Source organism: Brienomyrus brachyistius, unplaced genomic scaffold (genome assembly GCF_023856365.1).
Source record: "Brienomyrus brachyistius isolate T26 unplaced genomic scaffold, BBRACH_0.4 scaffold65, whole genome shotgun sequence".
NCBI classification, from domain to species: Eukaryota; Metazoa; Chordata; class Actinopteri; order Osteoglossiformes; family Mormyridae; genus Brienomyrus; species Brienomyrus brachyistius.
In genome coordinates, this window is record NW_026042340.1 from 70,409 (window position 1) to 91,572 (window position 21,164).

General features: G+C 50.5%; 1 protein-coding gene across 2 annotated transcripts in view; it reads right to left on the reverse strand.

Annotated features, from left to right (window-relative positions):
* The window catches only part of LOC125725372 (contactin-associated protein-like 2), a 256,318-nt gene continuing 235,154 nt past the window's right edge, over positions 1-21,164 (reverse strand). For both annotated transcript variants that reach the window (XM_049002234.1, XM_049002235.1), the window contains exons 20-24: positions 20,627-20,760; positions 17,855-17,948; positions 6,421-6,651; positions 4,289-4,363; positions 1-4,028 (exon numbers count right to left, since the gene is read on the reverse strand). In XM_049002234.1, coding sequence (XP_048858191.1) covers positions 3,829-4,028; positions 4,289-4,363; positions 6,421-6,651; positions 17,855-17,948; positions 20,627-20,760 — 734 coding nt within the window. In that variant the 3' untranslated portion in view covers positions 1-3,828. The remainder of the gene's footprint in view (positions 4,029-4,288; positions 4,364-6,420; positions 6,652-17,854; positions 17,949-20,626; positions 20,761-21,164) is intronic.

The window sequence follows — 21,164 nt, forward strand, 5'->3', positions numbered from 1 at the left end:
TTTCAATGCAAACTCCACATATCTCTTTATTTACATTTTAAGGTGGATATATAGCTAATGGATTAAGATCGTGTGTCATTTACAGGAAGGCATAGGAATATAGGAAAGGTAAGCTGTTTGCAGCAGAAGTGGCTGGAACTTCATACTTTTCACCAGTGTAAAAAAAAGGGAAAAACGGGAACACTGTCTCCTTATCAGGCTCCCCCGCCGGAAGGGGGCGACGGCAGGCAAACTGCAATCAAAGGACAACGCCGTGGCTTCCCAGCTAAGGAGTGCCGTTCTTCACTTTGACATTAAAGGGGGACAAACCAACGCAAACCAAAAAACAGAAGGAAGCAAAAGCTTACATTTTGCTGAACAGCATTTTGCAGGAGAAATACTGCAGACATACGATGTGTCATTACAGGATCTACTGCATACAGTGCTTGTATGATACATGAACTCATGCATAGGGTACACGTGTGCCATTACATGTGATGGGTGTACATTAGCTTCAGAGGTCATGCATTGGTACATTTTCCTCAAAAACCGTTTCCACTTGCCTCTTGTTAATGAAGAACACACGGCTGGCGGTTGTCAGCTCCGAAAATATACTCATAAAATCTGCAGCACATTGTGACTGAGATGAATCATCTGCTTAGGCTGCTGCTGTCAGAACTCCCTTTAAGGATCCGGAACCCAATCAGTGGCGGCAAGTAGTGGGTGGGTGATGGAGGTGAAACCACCCAGATCCCTCTGCATCAGGGACAGGAATGCTGGGATAGACACTGGCATGACTGTGACCTACACCCAAACCAGGGACAGAAATGCTGGGATAGACACTGGCATGATTGTGACCTACACCCAGATTAGGGACAGGAATGCTGGGATAGACACTGGCATGACTGAGACCTACACCCAGACCAGGGACAGAAATGCTGGGATAGACACTGGCATGACTGTGACCTACACCCAGACCAGGGACAGAAATGCTGGGATAGACACTGGCATGATTGTGACCTACACCCAGACCAGAGACAGGAATGCTGGGATAGACAATGGCATGACCGTGACCTACACCCAGATTAGGGGCAGGAATGCTGGAATAGACACTGACATGACTGTGACCTACACTCAGACCCTCCCATCTGTCTGACAGCTGAAGCCTTTGAAGCAATCAGCCGTATTGTCGGGGCAGAGTTTGGTCCCATTGCAGTGTGCGTGTCTCAGTCTCAGCACAGATCACAGCCAAAGCAGAAATATCCAGCATTTTTGGTTTAGTATCTGTTCCACATGTTTCGGGTTCTTGTAAACATTAAGAAACTTTTCCAAGCTTTTGCATTAAAATATTTTCAACATAAGGTGTCAGAAAGTCATTTAAAAAGTCCATATAATTACTATGGTAAAAATGTTGTATCAGAAGCACCCTCTTTGTGGTTTTCTCTCACTATATGGTGTTACATTTCCTACATTTGAGGACTGTGAGGCAGTTTGTCTGAGTGTGACTCATCAATGGATCCTAAGAGGAGACAATAAGTGTACTAATGGAACATAGATTTTGATGTTGTTGCTGTTTTTTATTAACTTTGTCTTCATTCATTTGCTAAGAATTTAAATTGAAGAATTTTGATGTTTAAATTGACATCTTTTAGCAATAACAAAGAATAGCCAGTTATAGGTGTCTGTAAAGATGCCTGAAGTAAAAAATTAACATTTCCTATTTTATTATATTATACTGTGTATCTGCCAGTGCTGTGAGTAACGCATACCTAAGATATGCCTAAAAGCTACGGTTTTAGCAAAGGTTTCATGAGTGATGACTAAGACTGCCATGCCACTCTGTGGGCAGCCAGTAGGTGGCAGTCTGGGTTTGTTACATTCCTGCAGTGTAGTGATATACCCAAAGATTGTACCCAAGCACCTTTAAGCACTGCTGGAACCCATCATTTACTTACTCTCCATGTAGAGGAGAAAAACTGTTCCTTTTTAACTTTTGTAATGGTTTGTCAAATTATCAAATTGATCTTTCAGATGCTTAACTTGGTCAGGCTAAGCTAATCGCAGCCGCAGCCCGCATCCCAGGCAGGAGGGCTGTCCATAACATGGCAGACACGATGTCACGTGTTACGCAATGTCACACACTAGGGACAATTTAGACATGAGAAGAACATGCAGACTCCACACAGGGTAAAACTGGGAATCAGATCTGCAACGAAGCAGGGGTGAGGCAACAATGCCAGCCTTCGAAACAGCATGACCGTTCATGAGATCCATGAGATCCAGCATGCTGCCCATTAGAACCAGCACACCGCTCATGAGATCCAGCATGCTGCCCATTAGATCCAGCACACCATTCATGAGATCCAGCATGCTGCTCACGAGAACCAGCACACCGTTCATGAGATCCAGCATGCTGCTCACGAGAACCAGCACACCGTTCATGAGATCCAGCATGCTGCTCACGAGAACCAGCATACCGCTTATGAATAAAGTGTATTTAGGAAAATACTTATTAATCACTTATGGGGATTTGTCTTCGCTAAGTACACTGCTGTGTTGTGGTTTTTGAGATGGGGCACTAGGTGGTACCAGCACTGATAATCTCACCTTCATCACTGCAGTCATTACTGTTCCAGTTCAGTATGTGTGACATTAAATGACCCCGCAAAACACAGGCAGGTTGTTGATGGATGTTTGCATGGAAATGACATTCTCAGAACCTCACTGAAGGTCTCAGGTGCCCCTGAGCCAAGGCCTGGTCGACCGTCAGTGAACACAGGCTGAGTTCTTGAAGGCAGGGTTCCCTGTTGTGTATATGTGCCTTTCTGAGGCAGGTGCATCGTCCAGGAGGCTGAAGAAGGTTCAGCCGGGAACTGGACTGAACGGAAAGCTGCTGGACATGGAGTAACAAACCGCCTCGACCTGGACCTGATCATTCCTATATGATATGTACCTGTCAATATGTGGAAATGGTAAACATTCCGGTACGTTTCATGGTCTTTTTCTGGAACCTTTCTGACTTCAGATGACTCTCCACCACCAAAGAATTCGGGAAAAGGTCCTTTAAGCCGTGCCTGGTTAAGTAAAAGTGGCAGCTGGCGAAGTGGCGTCAGTCGGCTCTGAGTGACGCGGAACCCGCTCTTGTGTTTGGGCGGTGAGGATACGCCGCTCGTGCCAAAGCAAAACGGGCACCGTGGATGAAGCCCCTTGGTGAGGCATCACCATGTATCCCACCATCAGCACAACAGACTCAAGGAACCCTCGCTTCCAGAACATTCCAGTTTACTAAGACGAAAAGAACAAAGTCATCATGTTCCAACCTCTCAATGAGCCTTCGAACATAGAAAATGTACATGTCACTTGGACAGAAATACATGACAACAAAAATATCAAATAATCCCTTGAAACCGAAAGAACAGAACGAAATAAAATAAGAGAGAAGCTGTGTTGGAGTCCTGCCTGTGGCACGCACAGAACATACAGGCTAACATCACTGCTTATACTTGCACTGTTAGATTATTTACACAGGGGATTTGGCATACATGGTCATATCATTGTGTGTGGGGTCTGAGGATGGGAGATGTCCCCCGGCAGCCACATCTGAGAGAGCAGGGGTGGATCAGTCCTGCAGAAAGTACCGGAAACGATGCTTCTGCATGAAATGTCGCTGAAGTACTGGCAGGACTCCTCAAGCTCCAAACACAATACAAATACGTTATGGACAAAGCAGTCACTCTATACACTTCCTCCGCTGGGACTTCTCCTCCTCACCCATTTCTAACTTGACCTGATTCTCAAAAAGCACTGGGGTTAATGTGCCCCCCCCCCCCTGCCCGCCACACCCCCGGGTTAGATGAACCACTCCTTCTTGCTCTCGTCAATGGTCTCGGTGAAATTGGGGTCGTTGACGATGATGGCAGCGTCGGCATTGTCTGCTGACTCCGCCCCCTTGGCCTCATTGGTGTGGTAGGTGCCCTTGTGGCGGAACATGTGGCGGATCAGGAACACCAGTGTGCAGAGGATGGTGAAAATCACCACGGCGATGATGCCTGGTTAAAGGGACGGTGATAACCACTTCAGCAAGGATGCCGATACAGTCCAGCACAAACGGTCTTTGGGGCGACTGTCACTAAAGGCAAATCTACAGGGCAAGCAGCAGACGTTTCTACTCAAATCATCTTGCATGCTGTCATTCATAAATGGATTCAGCTTTAGATTCTCTATATGAATAAATGTGGGTTTAAGCAGAGTACCTTTGAACCCATGACCTTTCGGGGGCCAATCCTGACACGGGGCCTTAGATACTCACCCCCGATGATGGCGGAGTTCCTGTTGACGCCATCGGGAACGACCCTCTCCTCGTTGAAAGGGAAATCTCCACGGGCTGGGGACAGAAGAACACCACTCATGTTCTGCTGACTGAAGAGGGGCTGTGCTCCACGGCCGTCTGCCCCCACAGGGCCTGATAATTAACAGCAAACTGCTACTCGTCTCCATACAGCCTGCATCTCCTCAGTGATAAAACTCATGTTCACCAGAAATACAATTTGGCACGACTGTAAGGGGAGATTCTTTGTCACGATGTCTGCTAATGTCACAGTTGTCAGTGAAGATGTCCAATCCGATTTGGACAACAAAAATATATAATAATCCCAAAATGAAATGATTAAAAGAACACTCACTATTTCAGCTGTATCATACACAAACTGAAGATATGTCTCAAAGATCCCAAACACCCTACAGACTGAACACTGTGAGATCCCAAACACCCTGCAGACTGACTGTGAGATTCCAAACACCCTGCAGACTGAACACTGTGAGATCCCAAACACCCTGCAGACTGACTGTGAGATTCCAAACACCCTGCAGACTGAACACTGTGAGATCCCAAACACCCTGCAGACTGAACACTGTGAGATCCCAAACACCCTGCAGACTGACTGTGAGATTCCAAACCCCCTGCAGACTGAACACTGTGAGATCCCAAACACCCTGCAGACTGACTGTGAGATTCCAAACCCCCTGCAGACTGAACACTGTGAGATCCCAAACACCCTGCAGACTGACTGTGAGATTCCAAACACCCTGCAGACTGAACACTGTGAGATCCCAAACACCCTGCAGACTGAACACTGTGAGATCCCAAACACCCTGCAGACTGACTGTGAGATTCCAAACCCCCTGCAGACTGAACACTGTGAGATCCCAAACACCCTGCAGACTGACTGTGAGATTCCAAACACCCTGCAGACTGAACACTGTGAGATCCCAAACACCCTGCAGACTGAAGACTGTGAGATCCCAAACAGCCTACAGATTGAACACTGTGAGATCCCAAACACCCTGCAGACTAAACACTATGAGATCCCAAACACACTGAAGACTGAACGCTATGAGGTCCAGCTACCAAGAGGCTCCCAACAGTCAGGAGATGAACATTAGCCGTTTCTGCACCTAAAACATGCATCAAAGTGCAATGCAGAGAGGGACCAGGCAGGCTGTAATCTCTGGGTTATTCACTGAGAATAAGCAGCACATTTAGAAGGTAACATACAAGCAATTTATGTTATACATTTCTGCAAGAAGGCAGCATATCAGGAAGTAGGCAGTTGCAGTGCAGAGTTACGACTGACGGCATCTGCGGATGAGCCTCACGTCTGCAAGGGCTCACTGCTCCAGGAAACTGTGACACAGGCTGCAGTAATTAGGCAATAAATCACTAACGAGGTTTCAAGCACAACATATGGATGCTTTACATAGGCTGTTCATCAAAGATGATTAATCTGTCATTCCTGATAAACAGAATTAATCAGTATGTTTTTATTTTAAGACATATTTACTTATTTTTCCTCTTTTATGAATGATATCGGGCGGGTGACCATAGAAGGGGGAGCCCCACGATCACCGCCTGTCTGTCTGTCCCTTTTTCCAAGCAGAGAGAGAGAGCGAGAGAGAGAGAGACGGAGCGAGAGAGCGAAAGAGAGAGAGAGAGAGAGACAGAGCGAGAGAGCGAGAGCGAGAGAGAGAGAGACCCCCCTAACTTGCATGACCTGAGTTGTAGCACTAACAGGCTTTTCTCTTTTTTGCTACAGTCTGTCACACTCATTCCTCCCGGAAAGCCTTTGCTGCCCCATGTCACGCGGCTTTATTCACCAGAAGCAGAGAGGAATCTTCACAAATGCCCTGGATGATGATGATGATGATGATGATGATGATGATGATGATGATGATGCCTATGTAAGAGGCAGGCTCATCAGCTTATAGGCCTCTTCAGGTGGTATCAGCACAGACAGCCAATCAGACGGCCTGGTGAGCTCATGGCTGGTCAGATGCTTCGACAACATGGCGGGGTTAGGGTGCGGGTGCAGGTGCAGGTGCAGGAAGGGTGTGGCTGTACACAGAGTGTGGGCACAGTGCGGGGGGAGCGGCGGTCATGCCTACCTGAGTCCAGGTGCCAGGGGTCGGTGGCGGCCGACATGGGCGATATGGTCAGGGGCGTGGCCCCGCAGTTGGACTCGACCAGCTTCCCTTGAACGTGAACGGGGGCGGCTACCCGCGACCTCAGCGTCAGCTTCAGGGGGGCGATGCCGTTGAACTGCACCCGCGAGAGGCAGCCCACAAAGCCCGGCGTGTTGTACTTCTCGATGAGCACTGGGTCGATCTGGCCGGTCTCTGTGTGAAGGACAGGGGAGCAGGCGAGAGGCTCAGCAGCTACATCTCCACGTCCAGCTTGGCACAGCCTGCTCTGGTTCCCACAAAACGGGGGGGCACTGCCTCACCATAGCTGTCGAGTCTCCCGTTCTGGCCGGGAATCTACCGTATTAGTTCATAAGTTCATCAAGATTAACTAAAATCTGCCGTAATAACAAGAGGGCGGCCTCTGGCTGTGACACTGGGGACACTGAATCGGAAACGCAGTCGCGCCGCGATGCGAAGCTGTTTCAGTAAGATCACTCTCATCCCCATGCGGAGCATTTTCCGGGGAATGGCAAATGGACGGCGTGTGATCCTGGGTGACGGTGAGTAGCAGGAGAGACGCCTGGCTGTGAATGTCAGCCTTAGTCAGAGCAGCGCGTACGGCTCAGGCTCCAGCCCTCCGGAGGGACACGCTCTCATCATGGGGACTGATTTCAAAGATAAAGGCTTCTAAAGCTAAACTGTACCGTTTGCTGCTCAGGAAAAGGGCCATTTGTAAAACGGTAAGAAAGAGGGCAGCTTCTGTGGAGCGGTACTGGGTCATTTATCACTAATAAAGCCCAGCCTCTACAGCGATACTGACCTCCTCCCCCATTAACCAGCTGCCAGCTCCCACATTCAGGCTCAGATAGAGTATGGGCTGCTTAGTAAAGGCCTGGCAAAGTGGTAACCCGGTAAAGCGGTAACCCGGTAAAGCGATAACCCGGTAAAGCGGTAACCCGGCAAAGCGGTAACCCGGTAAAGCGGTAACCCGGTAAAGCGGTAACCTGGCAAAGCGGTAACCCGGCAAAGCGGTAACCCGGTAAAGTGGCCCATTTACCGAACACTCAGGCGCTCTGGGCGGAGGTCCCCCTCTCCCACTCTCTGCAGTGCAGTGAAGCGCTCCGACCGCTGACCTGAGCTGTGAAGCATATGGTGTCCCTCCCGCGTGGGTGGGGATCTGTGTGGTGGGGGCCATGCCAGCATTAGGAAACTGGCCTGCAGCCCTCCCTGTGTCCCTGTATTCCCAGGCCCCTCCCTGCATCCACTGGCCCCTCCCTGTGTCCCTGTATCCCCAGGCCCCTCCCTGCGTCCCCAGGCCCCTCCCTGTGTCCCTGTATCCCCAGGCCCCTCCCTGCATCCACAGGCCCCTCCCTGCATCCACAGGCCCCTCCCTGTGTCCCTGTATCCCCAGGCCCCTCCCTGCGTCCCCAGGCCCCTCCCTGTGTCCCTGTATCCCCAGGCCCCTCCCTGCATCCACAGGCCCCTCCCTGTGTCCCTGTATCCCCAGGCCCCTCCCTGCGTCCCCAGGCCCCTCCCTGTGTCCCTGTATCCCCAGGCCCCTCCCTGCATCCACAGGCCCCTCCCTGCATCCACAGGCCCCTCCCTGTGTCCCTGTATCCCCAGGCCCCTCCCTGCATCCCCAGGCCCCTCCCTGTGTCCCTGTATCCCCAGGCCCCTCCCTGCATCCACTGGCCCCTCCCTGCATCCACTGGCCCCTCCCTGTGTCCCTGTATCCCCAGGCCCCTCCCTGCGTCCCCAGGCCCCTCCCTGTGTCCCTGTATCCCCAGGCCCCTCCCTGCATCCACAGGCCCCTCCCTGCATCCACAGGCCCCTCCCTGTGTCCCTGTATCCCCAGGCCCCTCCCTGCGTCCCCAGGCCCCTCCCTGTGTCCCTGTATCCCCAAGCCCCTCCCTGCGTCCCCAGGCCCCTCCCTGTGTCCCTGTATCCCCAGGCCCCTCCCTGCATCCACAGGCCCCTGCCTGCATCCCCAGGCCCGTCCCTGTGTTCCTGTATCTCCAGGCCCCTCCCTGTGTCCCCAGGCCCCTCCCTGTGTTCCTGTATCCCCAGGCCCCTCCCTGCATCCCCAGGCCCCTCCCTGTGTCCCTGCATCGCCAGGCCCCTCCTTACATCCACAGGCCCCTCCCTACATCCCCAGGCCCCTCCCTGCGTCCCCAGGCCCATCTCTGTGTCTCTAGACCCCTCCCTGCATTTCCATGGCTCTCCCTGCATCCCCCAGCCCCTGATGTGTGGGATGCGATGTGGCCAACTCAGGTTGCCCCCCCTCAGCTTGATGAGCTCTCTGCACACTTTGCATTCACTGCATAAATACTGCACAGCCACACTGTGCGCTTGCATAACCACACACTCACAGTCAGCACTCTTTGACCGATCAGACTGTGACAGACCTCTGATGAGACAGCTTCGCTAGAGGACTAATTTGTCTCATTAACTGAAAGTTAGTGCTGTTCTTTGATCTTTCCTGGTCTTTTGTAACCTCTTGGCTTGGCTGCAATGGCTTTCTGCTCCACCTCAGGGCTCAGTAACGCGAGGCCTCCTACCAGGAGCCAGTGGACGTTGCATGTTTCATGAGGCCAGACCTCAGAGCTGCCTCACTGCCTCAGAGCTGCCTCACTGCCTCAGAGCTGCCTCACTGCCTCAGAGCTGCCTCACTGCCTCAGAGCTGGTCTGCACAGACGTCAGGCCTGCAGACACAGTGTGACTGAGGCGTGGAGCCTGGCAGCACTTGGGACTCGGGGCTTCCTTCTTCATCCAAAATCCCCTTCTGAGGCCTGTCGCATGTGGGTGTCACGTGGCCATGATAGCTGTAGGAAACACGCACACGCATGTACAGGCCTCGTTTACGCCCCCTCCATTAGCACGGTCGCCCCCTAACCTTGTCTGCTCTCCTGGTGCGATTAAAACAATAAAATGATCAAGGCAGCAGGCAGGACTTACCGTGCTACTTTTTCTCGTATCACACTAAATGAAGGTCCCTCTCGGTGACTGAGGGATTAATATTCCAGGCAGCAAAAGCATTTCCATGAGGGGGGGGGGGAGGGGGGGGCAGAAAACTTTTACGCAGAGGCACCGACAATAGGCAGCTATGCAGATAGAGACGCACAAACAGCAGCCATCACTGTGAACCAAAAGCAGGACATAAGAAAGCACACGATCGCAAACGGCGAGTTAACGACGAGTTAACGACGAGTTAATGGTGAGTTAACGACGAGTGCAGCCCCCTCTCCCCCGATCAATAATGAATTCTGTTAATTCCCTGTATACACATCAGCATCATACAGGAGAAGAGGAGTAAAGCGTCAACAGCATCACCATGGTAACGGTGCAGTGTAACAACTGACATTCCTCTGAAAAGTAGGCAAATCACAGTGGCCACTGGTGGATGTGACCTGTTTCGTAGGAAGCAGCGGTCCTGGTACTGCAGAGCGGATTGGGTCCGGTTGGGTCACTCGGCACTCACACAGAGCATAACCAGAAAGAGCGAAAACCGCAGAACGACATCATGCAGGTGCCTGAGGCGGCGATGAGGCTGCCGTTAGGCGCGTTACCGGTGCGTGGGACTCTCCCTTTATCCCCCCGCCTGCTGAGGAGCTCCCGTCCACTGAAGCGCGACCGGGCTGCTGTTCCTGTGGTGACCTACAGCCAGACTGCCCCTTGGTCCCGTAGTCCGTAACCGCAGGAGTGACAGTGAGCCCAGTGAGGACAGTGAGGCGAAGGTAAACAAAGAAACACTGCAGACACGGCGGAGTGCGTGCGTGTGTGTGTGTGAGGGAGAGAGAGGGAGGGAGAGAGAGAGAGAGAGAGTGGGATAGAGAGAGAGAGGGAGACAGGGAGCATCTGTTGACAGGATGAGAGAGCCCGGCCAGCAGCAGCAACAGCGGGGGTGGGGCAGCAGGGTACCTGAGGCGGGAGCGACTCACACTAGTGGGCTGCGGATGGGCACCGAGGGTCAATGCTGCCCTCCTGCGGGTCACTGTCTCTTTAAGCGCTTCTAGCCACACCCGTGCCCGGCTCGTGGTTGCCATTCATACACGGCCAGGGGGAAAACCCGGAGCGTGGATTGTGGGGGGCAGAACTGCGAATTACTGATTTCCTCTGTGATGGGGGGAGTTATGCGCTTTCATTACGGAAGTCATGTTCAACATGGTGCACACAGACATTGCAAAGCAAGTAGGCACAAGCCATTGGGATTCAGTGCCATTCCTCCTGCTCCTGTGCACATGACCTCCTTTAAGAGGGGTTAGGACATCAAACGCAGTGGTATGAGGGGAGCAGGACGTCGTCGGAGGTGCATGTGTGTTCCACGTCCGGGTCCGCTTAGCAGAGCAGCGATGGCCAAAGACAGACACGCAGCTAGACTGGTTCAGCTAGACATCGATCGCCCAATCAAACCAGTTTCCATGAGCTGACCGCCCACTCGTGACTGGTGGGGTTATCCATCTCATGACATGCATTCCATTTCTTACACGTCACGTACGGGAACTGTTCTGTGAGAGAAGCTCTTAAGTACATTTAGATTTACAAAATGTGGCCTGAAGTCATAACTAAAACGTGTTAGACCCTGACTTAAGACTGCAGAGAAGAAACTGCTCAGAATGAATTTAGTAGCGAGACAGTTTAGATTTAGGACAGGTCTCCAGAGGTCACACACTCATACTATATGTGTCATAAAATATGAAGCCGTCCGTCCACTTTCCAAATGCTATTTCTGGATTGCTGAACGTCATATTGTAAATGGAAATACTGTTTACTTTCAATCCTCTGGAAGAAACAGGCTGACATCAGACAGCTCCAGAGAACTTTGATCAGTACTGACGGTTTCATATGCAAGGATCTGTTCTGTATTCGGAGCTGAACTTCACAGATATAACTGGATCAGAACCAGCGGATACCGTCACAAAGCTGCCCATGAGTCCGAGGGGCGGAGCGGGTCCTGGTGCCGCCCAAAACACACTGAGGACTCTGATGTGACTCAGCCTCCACTCTCGGGTCGGGTTTAGTCTATATAAACAGCAGATGGCCGATTCGCGTCAGGAAGCAGAAGAAGGATGAAAACAGCAAAAAATGCGATGGGACTTGGGCTTCCATCCTCCACGTGCTGGGGCAGCCATCTGTGGCCAGGATGCCAGGAGAACACAGCCCAACCCAGAGAGGTTACGTGATCGACCTCCACAGGCGGCGCGCATGTTTACCCCGCTGAGCTGGTCCTGAATGTCTACTCCACTCCGGGAGGGAATGAGGAACAGCATCGCAGCGGAGCTGAAGCGAAAGCGCAGAGTCGGACAGAGAAAGAGTCTCTGAAATGACGCCTTTTCCACCGGGACGGGCACCGTAAACGAGCTGCCCGCTGCCGCCACAGTGCCCTTTAGTGAGAAAGACTGGGCTGGCATGCAGAACCCAGTGACTTCTCAGGGAAACCCTGCGGGCCTCGTGGTGACGGATGGGCAAGGAGCTGCCTGACGACTGCAACCCAGGCGGGTAACTAGTTTGGTCTCAGCTGACACTGACACGGATCTCTAACTCTGCACTCCAATATCATTAACACTCATGCAGTGTTACTGCTGCATGTGCAAACATGTTTACAGTAACACGAAAGGCTTTGAATTTCTAATTTATTATTATGATTACATATTGCAGTTTTGGGCATTAGAAGAGTCTCACATCTCGAGGACTGCCAGGGCTGTGGCCCAGTGATACTGTATATGCCAATGTGCACCAGTAGGGGGCGATCAGGATCAGGCCAGCAGTAACTGTGGGACACCAGCTGGTAAAAGGAAGATTATTCCAACCAACCATACTCTACCTGCAGGATGATAAAGGAAGATGAGGTTCCTCTACAGAACACCGCCCCCTACCTGCAGGAGGATATAGGAGGACGAGAGCCCAGCAAGGAACACCGCCCCCTACCTGCAGGAGGATATAAGAGGACGAGGGCCCTGCAAGGAACATCGCCCCCTACCTGCAGGAGGATAGAGGAAGACAAGGGCCATGCACCCCCTTCCCTTCGATCCCTATGCCTGTCACAGTGGTTATGGGTAATGGATCGATTTTCCTGCTCCCACGATGGCCAGAGTGAATGAACACTGTGTGCAGGAACAGCTTTCACTCGGCAGACCTTGTCACGGTGTGGTGGCAGTGTGAGCAGATTTAATTAAACTTTTTTCACCTGACTGCCTCGCTGGCATGATGTAACAGTGACTCTACCCAGAGTCTAAAGGCCAAAATATCTATACTGAAGCCAGCTTTACCATTATTTCAATATACTGACCTCCTTTCAGCTGAGCCGTATTTCATTCACCCATGTAGACGCTTAAGTGGGTTTTTGCAAATGTCTGATGTACAAGGGTGGAGATTCTGGTATCGGTGACAGGGACACGTCCCAACCAACATCAAGGCAGTACTGAGTGTATTTGGGTGGTTGGGGGGGGTTTGGGGGTAATTTGATCCCTACCAATGCTGAGACCAAACCTACAGCCATGTTCATGCTAGATATGGTCCAGTAACCATCGGTTTAAGCCCCACAGATCCCTGAGTCACTGAATATCGTTGAACATGGAATTATGCAGTTTTTTCTCACATGCTAAGGCCTGGACTCCGAGCTGGAATATAGGACACTCTAAAGGCGTGTACAGGATGGAAGGGAATGGTGCAGTGATTTCACACGCTGAGGCCTGGACTCTGAGCTGGAATTCAGGACACTCTAAAGGCGTGTACAGGATGGAAGGGAATGGTGCAGTGATTTCACACGCTGAGGCCTGGACTCTGAGCTGGAATTCAGGACACTCTAAAGGCGTGTACAGGATGGATGGGAATGGTGCAGTGATTTCACACGCTGAGGCCTGGACTCTGAGCTGGAATTCAGGACACTCTAAAGGCGTGTACAGGATGGATGGGAATGGTGCAGTGATTTCACACGCTGAGGCCTGGACTCCGAGCTGGAATTCAGGACACTCTAAAGGCGTGTACAGGATGGATGGGAATGGTGCAGTGATTTCACACGCTGAGGCCTGGACTCCGAGCTGGAATTCAGGACACTCTAAAGGCATGTACAGGATGGAAGGGAATGGTGCAGTGATTTCACACGCTGAGGCCTGGACTCTGAGCTGGAATTCAGGACACTCTAAAGGCGTGTACAGGATGGATGGGAATGGTGCAGTGATTTCACACGCTGAGGCCTGGACTCTGAGCTGGAATTCAGGACACTCTAAAGGCGTGTACAGGATGGATGGGAATGGTGCAGTGATTTCACACGCTGAGGCCTGGACTCTGAGCTGGAATTCAGGACACTCTAAAGGCGTGTACAGGATGGATGGGAATGGTGCAGTGATTTCACACGCTGAGGCCTGGACTCCGAGCTGGAATTCAGGACACGGTGCTGCCCTCTGTGAGGCTGCAAAGCGGCATGTCACGCATCTCTGAAAGCGAGCTCTCATGCGTCATGCAGATTATCGACTGCCAGCAGCTGTCATGGGAGGGCGAGCTAAAAGCCAATGTTATCGACAGGCTCAGCTCCAGCGGGACGCCCCACGGGAGGAAGTGACCCGGCCACTATCCATATCCGTATCCGAAATGCACCCAGCAGAGCTGTTCCTCCCTGCAGAGACCGTCTGCACGACAGCTGAGATCTGAGCTCCGAGATCGATAGAAAGCACTGGGCCAAAGACGACTCACTGCTAGCGAGACCCCCAACGCCAGAATGCCAGCATCTGTTGAAACAGCTTGGGGAGGTCTCTGAATATTTATGACCACAGAGGGTAGAAGAACATCTTCTCTTGGTGTGATTTATGTGACAGTGTGACATATGTGACAATCGGGTCATTTACGAGCCCTCATCATCTCGTCAGGCATGATGCTAGGGGCATAGGGTGCAGCGTTAAGCGCAGGAACAGCAGAGTTTGCAACCGCAGTAAATTTACTGCAGTCGTATAAATCAGAGCCCAGCTCTCCATTCAGAGACACAGAGGGAAACAGACTCTGGCACGTGAATCCTTATTGATCCAGATACCAGGAAAGTTACAAGCTGCATTTTTGAAATTCAATACCCGTTTCCTCCTAGTCGCTCGCTTTTCTGCTCAAGGGCACAGTAGCAGAGCGTCAGCGCATGACTGCATGACTGCATGACTGCCAGAAACGTTCCTCGCTGCACTAGGGAGCAGTCCGCATGCAGCCCTGATGTGACGGAAAGCCGTGAGTCGATGTGAGGACGCTACAGACTCATTATGGTCGCGGGGAAATAAAACCTCTGGTGAGAAACGACTGATTTAAATTCTGTAAAGGTCTGAAAAGGAGAAGTAATACAACAGACTCATTCACAAAGATGCCACCGAATGGAAGTTACCTGAAGCTGAGTGTCAGTAGCCTTGAGAGCATTTCTGGCCTCATCGCAGACTGAGCCAGGTGACAGGGTCGTCACCGCTGGAGAACAGCAGAGACGGCGCTCGACGATGGGTGACACTTATCTACACACGGACCTCTAAGCAGACTGCATGCTAACTAACAGGCTGATTAGGAGATTTTTTAGTGGTCCATCCATCCATCCATCCATCCATCCAATACCACAGTCCCAGCAGAGGGTGAGTTTGAGTATACACTGGGAGATATAACCTGTTTTACCTGTTTATATCACTGCATGATGCTTCCGGGCTAGGGAATGGGCTCACAGGAGCAGCTAAATCCTCTCTAGGTCCGAACCACACCCAGATAGACCATACCATCTCATGGCCTGTTTCCCAGCAATCTCATAGAGGAACCCAATAAGAACTGGATATACAAGGACCTAAACGGAGGAGGGGGGTTTGGACTGGCAGCCCAGTGACCTCAAACCCAAGGCCAGTGCCGATGTCCTTCAGAGTCCTGTAAACTGGGGGGGCTTTCAGTGCCGCCCCCTTCACTCCTCCGTATGAATCTTTAATAAGGCAGATAAGCAGCTCTGCAGTCGTGCTGTGAAACAACTGTAATCAGGATGTCCTTGGAAGCATCTACCGCGGAAACACCGTCAGTGTCACCTGCAAGGTTCCCTCTGAAAGACACAAAACGTGCTCAAAACCTCACGTTTGAAACTGGTTTTGAATTCAAGATGCCCACCTCCTGGTTAGAAACACAAATGATTTCTAGGAACGTTACAGCGCAGAGCTCGTGCACAGACTAGACAATATTAAGAACTTGCAGCCAGGGGACGTGAGACTGACGGGGAAAGGTTCAGTCGAGACACGAGGGCTCCATAAAGGGTGTGGCTCACAGCACTGACCCCAGATCAGTGCAGATACTGACATTGTACAGACAGAGAACCCAGAAATAACACTGAGGATGATCTGTCCATGAGGGCAGCACTGAACCGTATGCTGGTGGCGCCGCAATGGGTACGGTGCCCATAACATACAGAGGGCATGAATCACAGCCCAAAGCTGTGTCCTGGGGGCATACCCTCTGCACTGCAGCACAATACACGTACACCCGTCATACAGCCGTCAAACAGCCATCATACAGCTGTCATACACCCGTCATACAGTCGTCAAACAGCTGTCATACAGCCATCATACAGCCGTCATGCAGCGCTCATACAGCCGTCAAACAGCCATCAAACAGCTGCTATACACCCGTCAAACAGCCGTCATACAGCCGTCATACAGCTATCATACACCTGTCATACAGCCATCAAACAGCCGTCATACAGCCATCATACAGACATCAAACACTCATCAAACAGCCGTCATACAGCCATCAAACAGCCGTCATACAGCTATCATACATCTGTCATACAGCCATCAAACAGCCGTCATATAGCCATCATACAGCTGTCATACACCCGTCAAACAGCCGTCATACAGTCGTCAAACAGCTGTCATACAGCCATCAAACAGCTGTCATACAGCTATCATACACCTGTCATACAGCCATCAAACAGCCATCATATAGCCATCATACAGCTGTCATACACCCGTCAAACAGCCGTCATACAGCCATCATACATCCGTCATACACCCATCAAACAACTGTCATACAGCCGTCAAACAGCTGTCATACAGCCATCATATAGCCATCATGCAGCGCTCATAGCCGTCATACAGCCGTCAAACAGCTGTCATACAGCCATCATACACCTGTCATACAGCCATCAAACAGCCATCATACAGCTGTCATACACCCGTCAAACAACTGTCATACAGCCGTCAAACAGCTGTCATACAGCCATCATACAGCCATCATACAGCCGTCAAAGAGCTGTTATACACCCGTCAAACAGCCATCATACAGCTGTCATACAACCGCCAGCGTGACTTAAAAGCTATTTTTAAATATATCATATTGAAAAATTAAACGTCCCTGTTTTCAGATTGCAAGAAAATATCCATCCATCCATTTTCTGTACCTGCCTGTCCTGTTCAGGATCTGGGAACCTATCTGCACACTCACACACCATTCAGTCACACACCAGTTACTCACACATCGGTCACTCACACACCATGCACATCTTTCAGTCGGACCCATAGCGACTCCAATTCAGATTTAAAATTCTAATTTTTAATCTACAATTAGTTTAAATATATAGGCATGAAGAGAATCTCTCCACAGGGATTAATAAAGTATCTCTATTCTGTTCTGTTCTATACTGCTATCACCTTCACATTTGACTGTCTTTGAATCTTTGGCTCCCCCTGGTGTGCAGAATAAATTATTACTGATCCTACCAGCCATCTACCACCTTGTCTCGTTTCCATAATATGACCCAGAGGGAAGGAGGAACACATTCTCCTTATAAGGTGCCTGTCTTGCACAGTGTTTTGGCAGGACTCTCAGCTCCCTCACAGCGCTTTGGCAGGGCTCCCAGCTCCCTCATAGCGCTCTCCCTGCCCTGTGCTGGCATCTCACCTGGGCACAGAGAGTCACCGCCTGGTCCGCTGTGTGGCTTTCACCGGCCCACGTCTTGGGTGATCCGGCCACCTTGTCAGGTGTTTCCATCACCAGCATGTTGTAGATGCACCGGAGACGCCGGTCATATTCCACCGCTTAAGCTGCTCTGAATGTGGACGTTTGGCTAAACAACTGCTGTGAGACTTAGAAAGCTCAGCGGCCCACAAGTGTGACAGCACTGTCATACGACGGCTGCTTTTATTTTAACGGAGTGAGGAAATCAGAGATGGGGCGTGACTATCTGCAGATGGGCGATTCCAGCCTACGGAGAAATACCCGCCCTGATAGAAAAGCTGAATAAGACCTCAGACAAAGTCCTTGCAACAGAGAGATACAGGACTTTGAAGCCAAAGGCTGTTTAAACTTCACGAATGAAGCGGTCGGATATTGGCTGCAGGATACAGCTAATGTTTAAGCACCAGGACTAACGAAACCAATGAAGTTTGCCAACGGTTTATTTATCCATGGTGATTTTGGTCATATTTACCAAAAACTTTTCCCAGGAAGAGAGCTTTGATGAGGTTGAACTGGGTGTCTGAAGCCTCCGGCAGGGAATAGTTCACTGGGGGGTAGTGGTCCAGCTGTGAGACAGACAGACAGAGAGTGAGGCAGGCGGGCATAAAGACAGTGAGGTAGACAGACAGGCAGGCAGAGGCAGACAGGCATGAAGACTGAGAGACAAGCAGAGACAGAGAAAGACAGACAAAGACAGACAGACAAAGAGACAGACAGAAATACTGAGAGACAGAGACGGACAGATGCAGACAGACAAACAGGCAGGCAGAAAGACAGACAGACAACTAGACAGACAAACAAAAGGTCAGACTGTGGCAGGCAGACACACCAGTAGACAGACAGACAGATAGACCAGCAGACAGGCAGACAATGAGGCAGACAGAAACACAGACAGACGGACAATGAGGTAGACAGGCAGACATAGACTGTCAGAAAGACAGACAGGGAGTGAAATATCAAAGAGAAACCTAATGTAAATATGTAAACACTATCAAGCAATCATTATTGGAGTCTCACAGTATATAACACATCAGACAAGGCAGGAGTTAAGAGCAGCTAAATGAAACCCCACCAGTCCAGCTGCTGTAAGAGCTGTAACTGCAGCAACACTGATCTTATGCAGTACAATTAGATACATTTTTCCGAAAGCCTCTTGGCTGCCCCCTTGTGGCCACATCAAGTCTGATTTTTGGAACGAAACTGAAATACATGTGCAAAACAGAGACACTTTATGATAATGGTCAGTCATAAAATGAAAGCGTTGACTTGAAGCTTAGCTGAAAGCTTTGTGGAGCCATGCATGGCGACGATGGACAGTGACGTCAGAAAGATGTGAGAGCAAAGAAATGAGGGTGAAAGAATGATGCATCTCCTCAGGAATCCCACAGCCTGTGAGACTACTGTGCATTCACTGGCATAAATCAATTCTTATTTAGCATAATAAAGCTTTTAATAGGGTCTTCTGCATAATGCTGGACATTCGTTTCTTGGAGCAGTTAATTATGCAGCAACTCTACAGTAATTAAATCAGTGCCACGGTTTTCATTTTGGTAAATAATTTCTAGAAAATGACTGTTTTTGCCCCAGTAACTCTTCACTTAGCAGCTTTCAGCTTTATTACCAATCATGCAGTGTGATGCAGTGTGAGATATAATTTCAAAAGTAGTATCTGGCCTTAAGGTGTGGGTAGTGCACTATATAGGGAGTCAGCCATTTTGTGGTGCTGTTCGAATCCTTTCATTCCCGTAGTGCACTATAGAATCGACACTAAGCACACCAAAATGTAGTGTGTAGATGCTGTACCTTACATTGGTTTACTTAGACCATCATGCATTGCGGCATGTCACGTTAGTGTCGGAACTCTGAGAAACTTTGCTCGTGTGTCAACCGCTGTCCGCCCTTATCCACTAGTGAGTTTTCTATATAGTGAACACTATATAGTGAGCAAGTGAGCGAGTGTTCGAGCAAGTGGACATTTCGAACACAGCTCAAGTGTCCGATCAGTACTGACTAATAAATTAGCTCGTCAAACGGCTGCCATTCCTGAAGTATGTCCATTCATGGCTGCAACTGGTGTCCCTGTGTGTGAGTTAATTAATTATTCAAAAAGTCGGAAGGCCCGGTGTCCAGGGGGATGCGACGGCCGGAACGGTGTCAGGGTTTGAACCACGAATGGCCCTAAAGGCGAAGCCAGATATGCACCCTGCGCATCTGAAATCTACTGCACCTTAAAAATGCTACATGGCTTTCTGTGAGCATCGCCACGGCAGCACTGCTGCCAAGATAGGAGGCCCTTATCAGGATCAGCCCCCTGTTGTTTCCCTACCTGTCCAGCAGGTGTGACTGGTCAGCCCTTTCCTAGTGTTTGACTCTTCTGTGATTTGTGAATTGACCCACTCCTGCTTCTTGTTGTCCTTACTCTTTAGTGTTTGATTGTATTTGGCCCACACCTGTCCCTCATCTCGTCCTTGTTAACTGAGTATGTATGAGCCTGCCTGCCCTTCTTCCGGAATCGGTCATTGTGTGTTTGTAGCAGTTGTTGCCCCGTGTTCACTGCTATGGTTGTTACTGTGTTGCTCTTCGTTTTGTTTGTTCACTTGCTTTGTTTTTGACCCCCTCTGGCCGTTTTGGTTTCTTGTGTTCTTTTTGGGTTTAACAAAGTCCCATTCTGTGAGCCACAACGTGGATCATCTGTCCTTCACCAATGCCGTCTGTACCAGCGGCAGGAGCTCCCAGACCAGGAAAATCAAAAATCTGTCAAAATCTTCAATGTATGGAGATGCATAGTAAACATGACTCTGACTGGCTCTAGCTGAGAGCTGATTGGCCCCTGGTGTGCCCCTCCCTTGTCACTCACCAAATTAAAACATATCATTGGTTAATGATAACCCTCATCACTCTGCCTGAATTATGGTTCCTCTATGCCCTCCACCATAAAAATATCCTAGAGTCTCCCCTGTTTTTCAGTAAACTAACTTACCCATGCAGTAGATTTATGGGGATGAACAGGGTCCAATTAAGCTGCCTCCCTGAATTGTGGAGTTTGCATCTCCAGACTTCCGGCTGCTTGTTTACATGCAGTGCCGTCACTGTATAATGGCAGTGATGCTATAGGCTGACCCACATTAGTAGGGCAGGCTCTGTTGAAGTCTTCATTCTCTGGCAGTGGTGGCACAGGACCTGCATTAGCCAGACAGTTCTGCTCCAGTGGCTCTGAACACCCCTCCCTGCCCCAGGACGTCACCTGAAGCTGGATGGTCCTCTCCACGCGGGAAATGTTGACGTTGTGCGGCTGCCCGTTGGCCATGTTGCGCTGGTCCAGGTTGATGGTGAAGGGCTCTCTAAGACCGCCCAGGTCGTAGCGGATCTGCAGTGTTCCTGTCCGGTGAAAGACCGCCTGTCAGACTCGGACTCACCCCTACAATCAGCACTCGGACGGAACCAGCCGGAACTGGCTCTCAGACACGTCACACTATACCATGCCACTGCACGCCTGACAGGGCTCAATCTGTGAGATGAAAGCGGCCGTCCTCCAGCTCTGAAAATCTCACCGCGCTGTCAATAAATCTGAAAAGTTCTGTGGCAGTATATGGGACCTGTCACACAGCCGAGGAGCAGGTGTAGCTCTCCTGGTTCCACATCTCCCCCCCGCAGAACGTGAAAATGGGTCCTGCTAAACAGGCGGCTGCTTCACGAAAACAAGTTCAAGCAACATTAACCTTCTAGATGTACGGAAGAAACAGAGAGACGTTGCCACGGCTCATTCGGATACAGGATGAGGG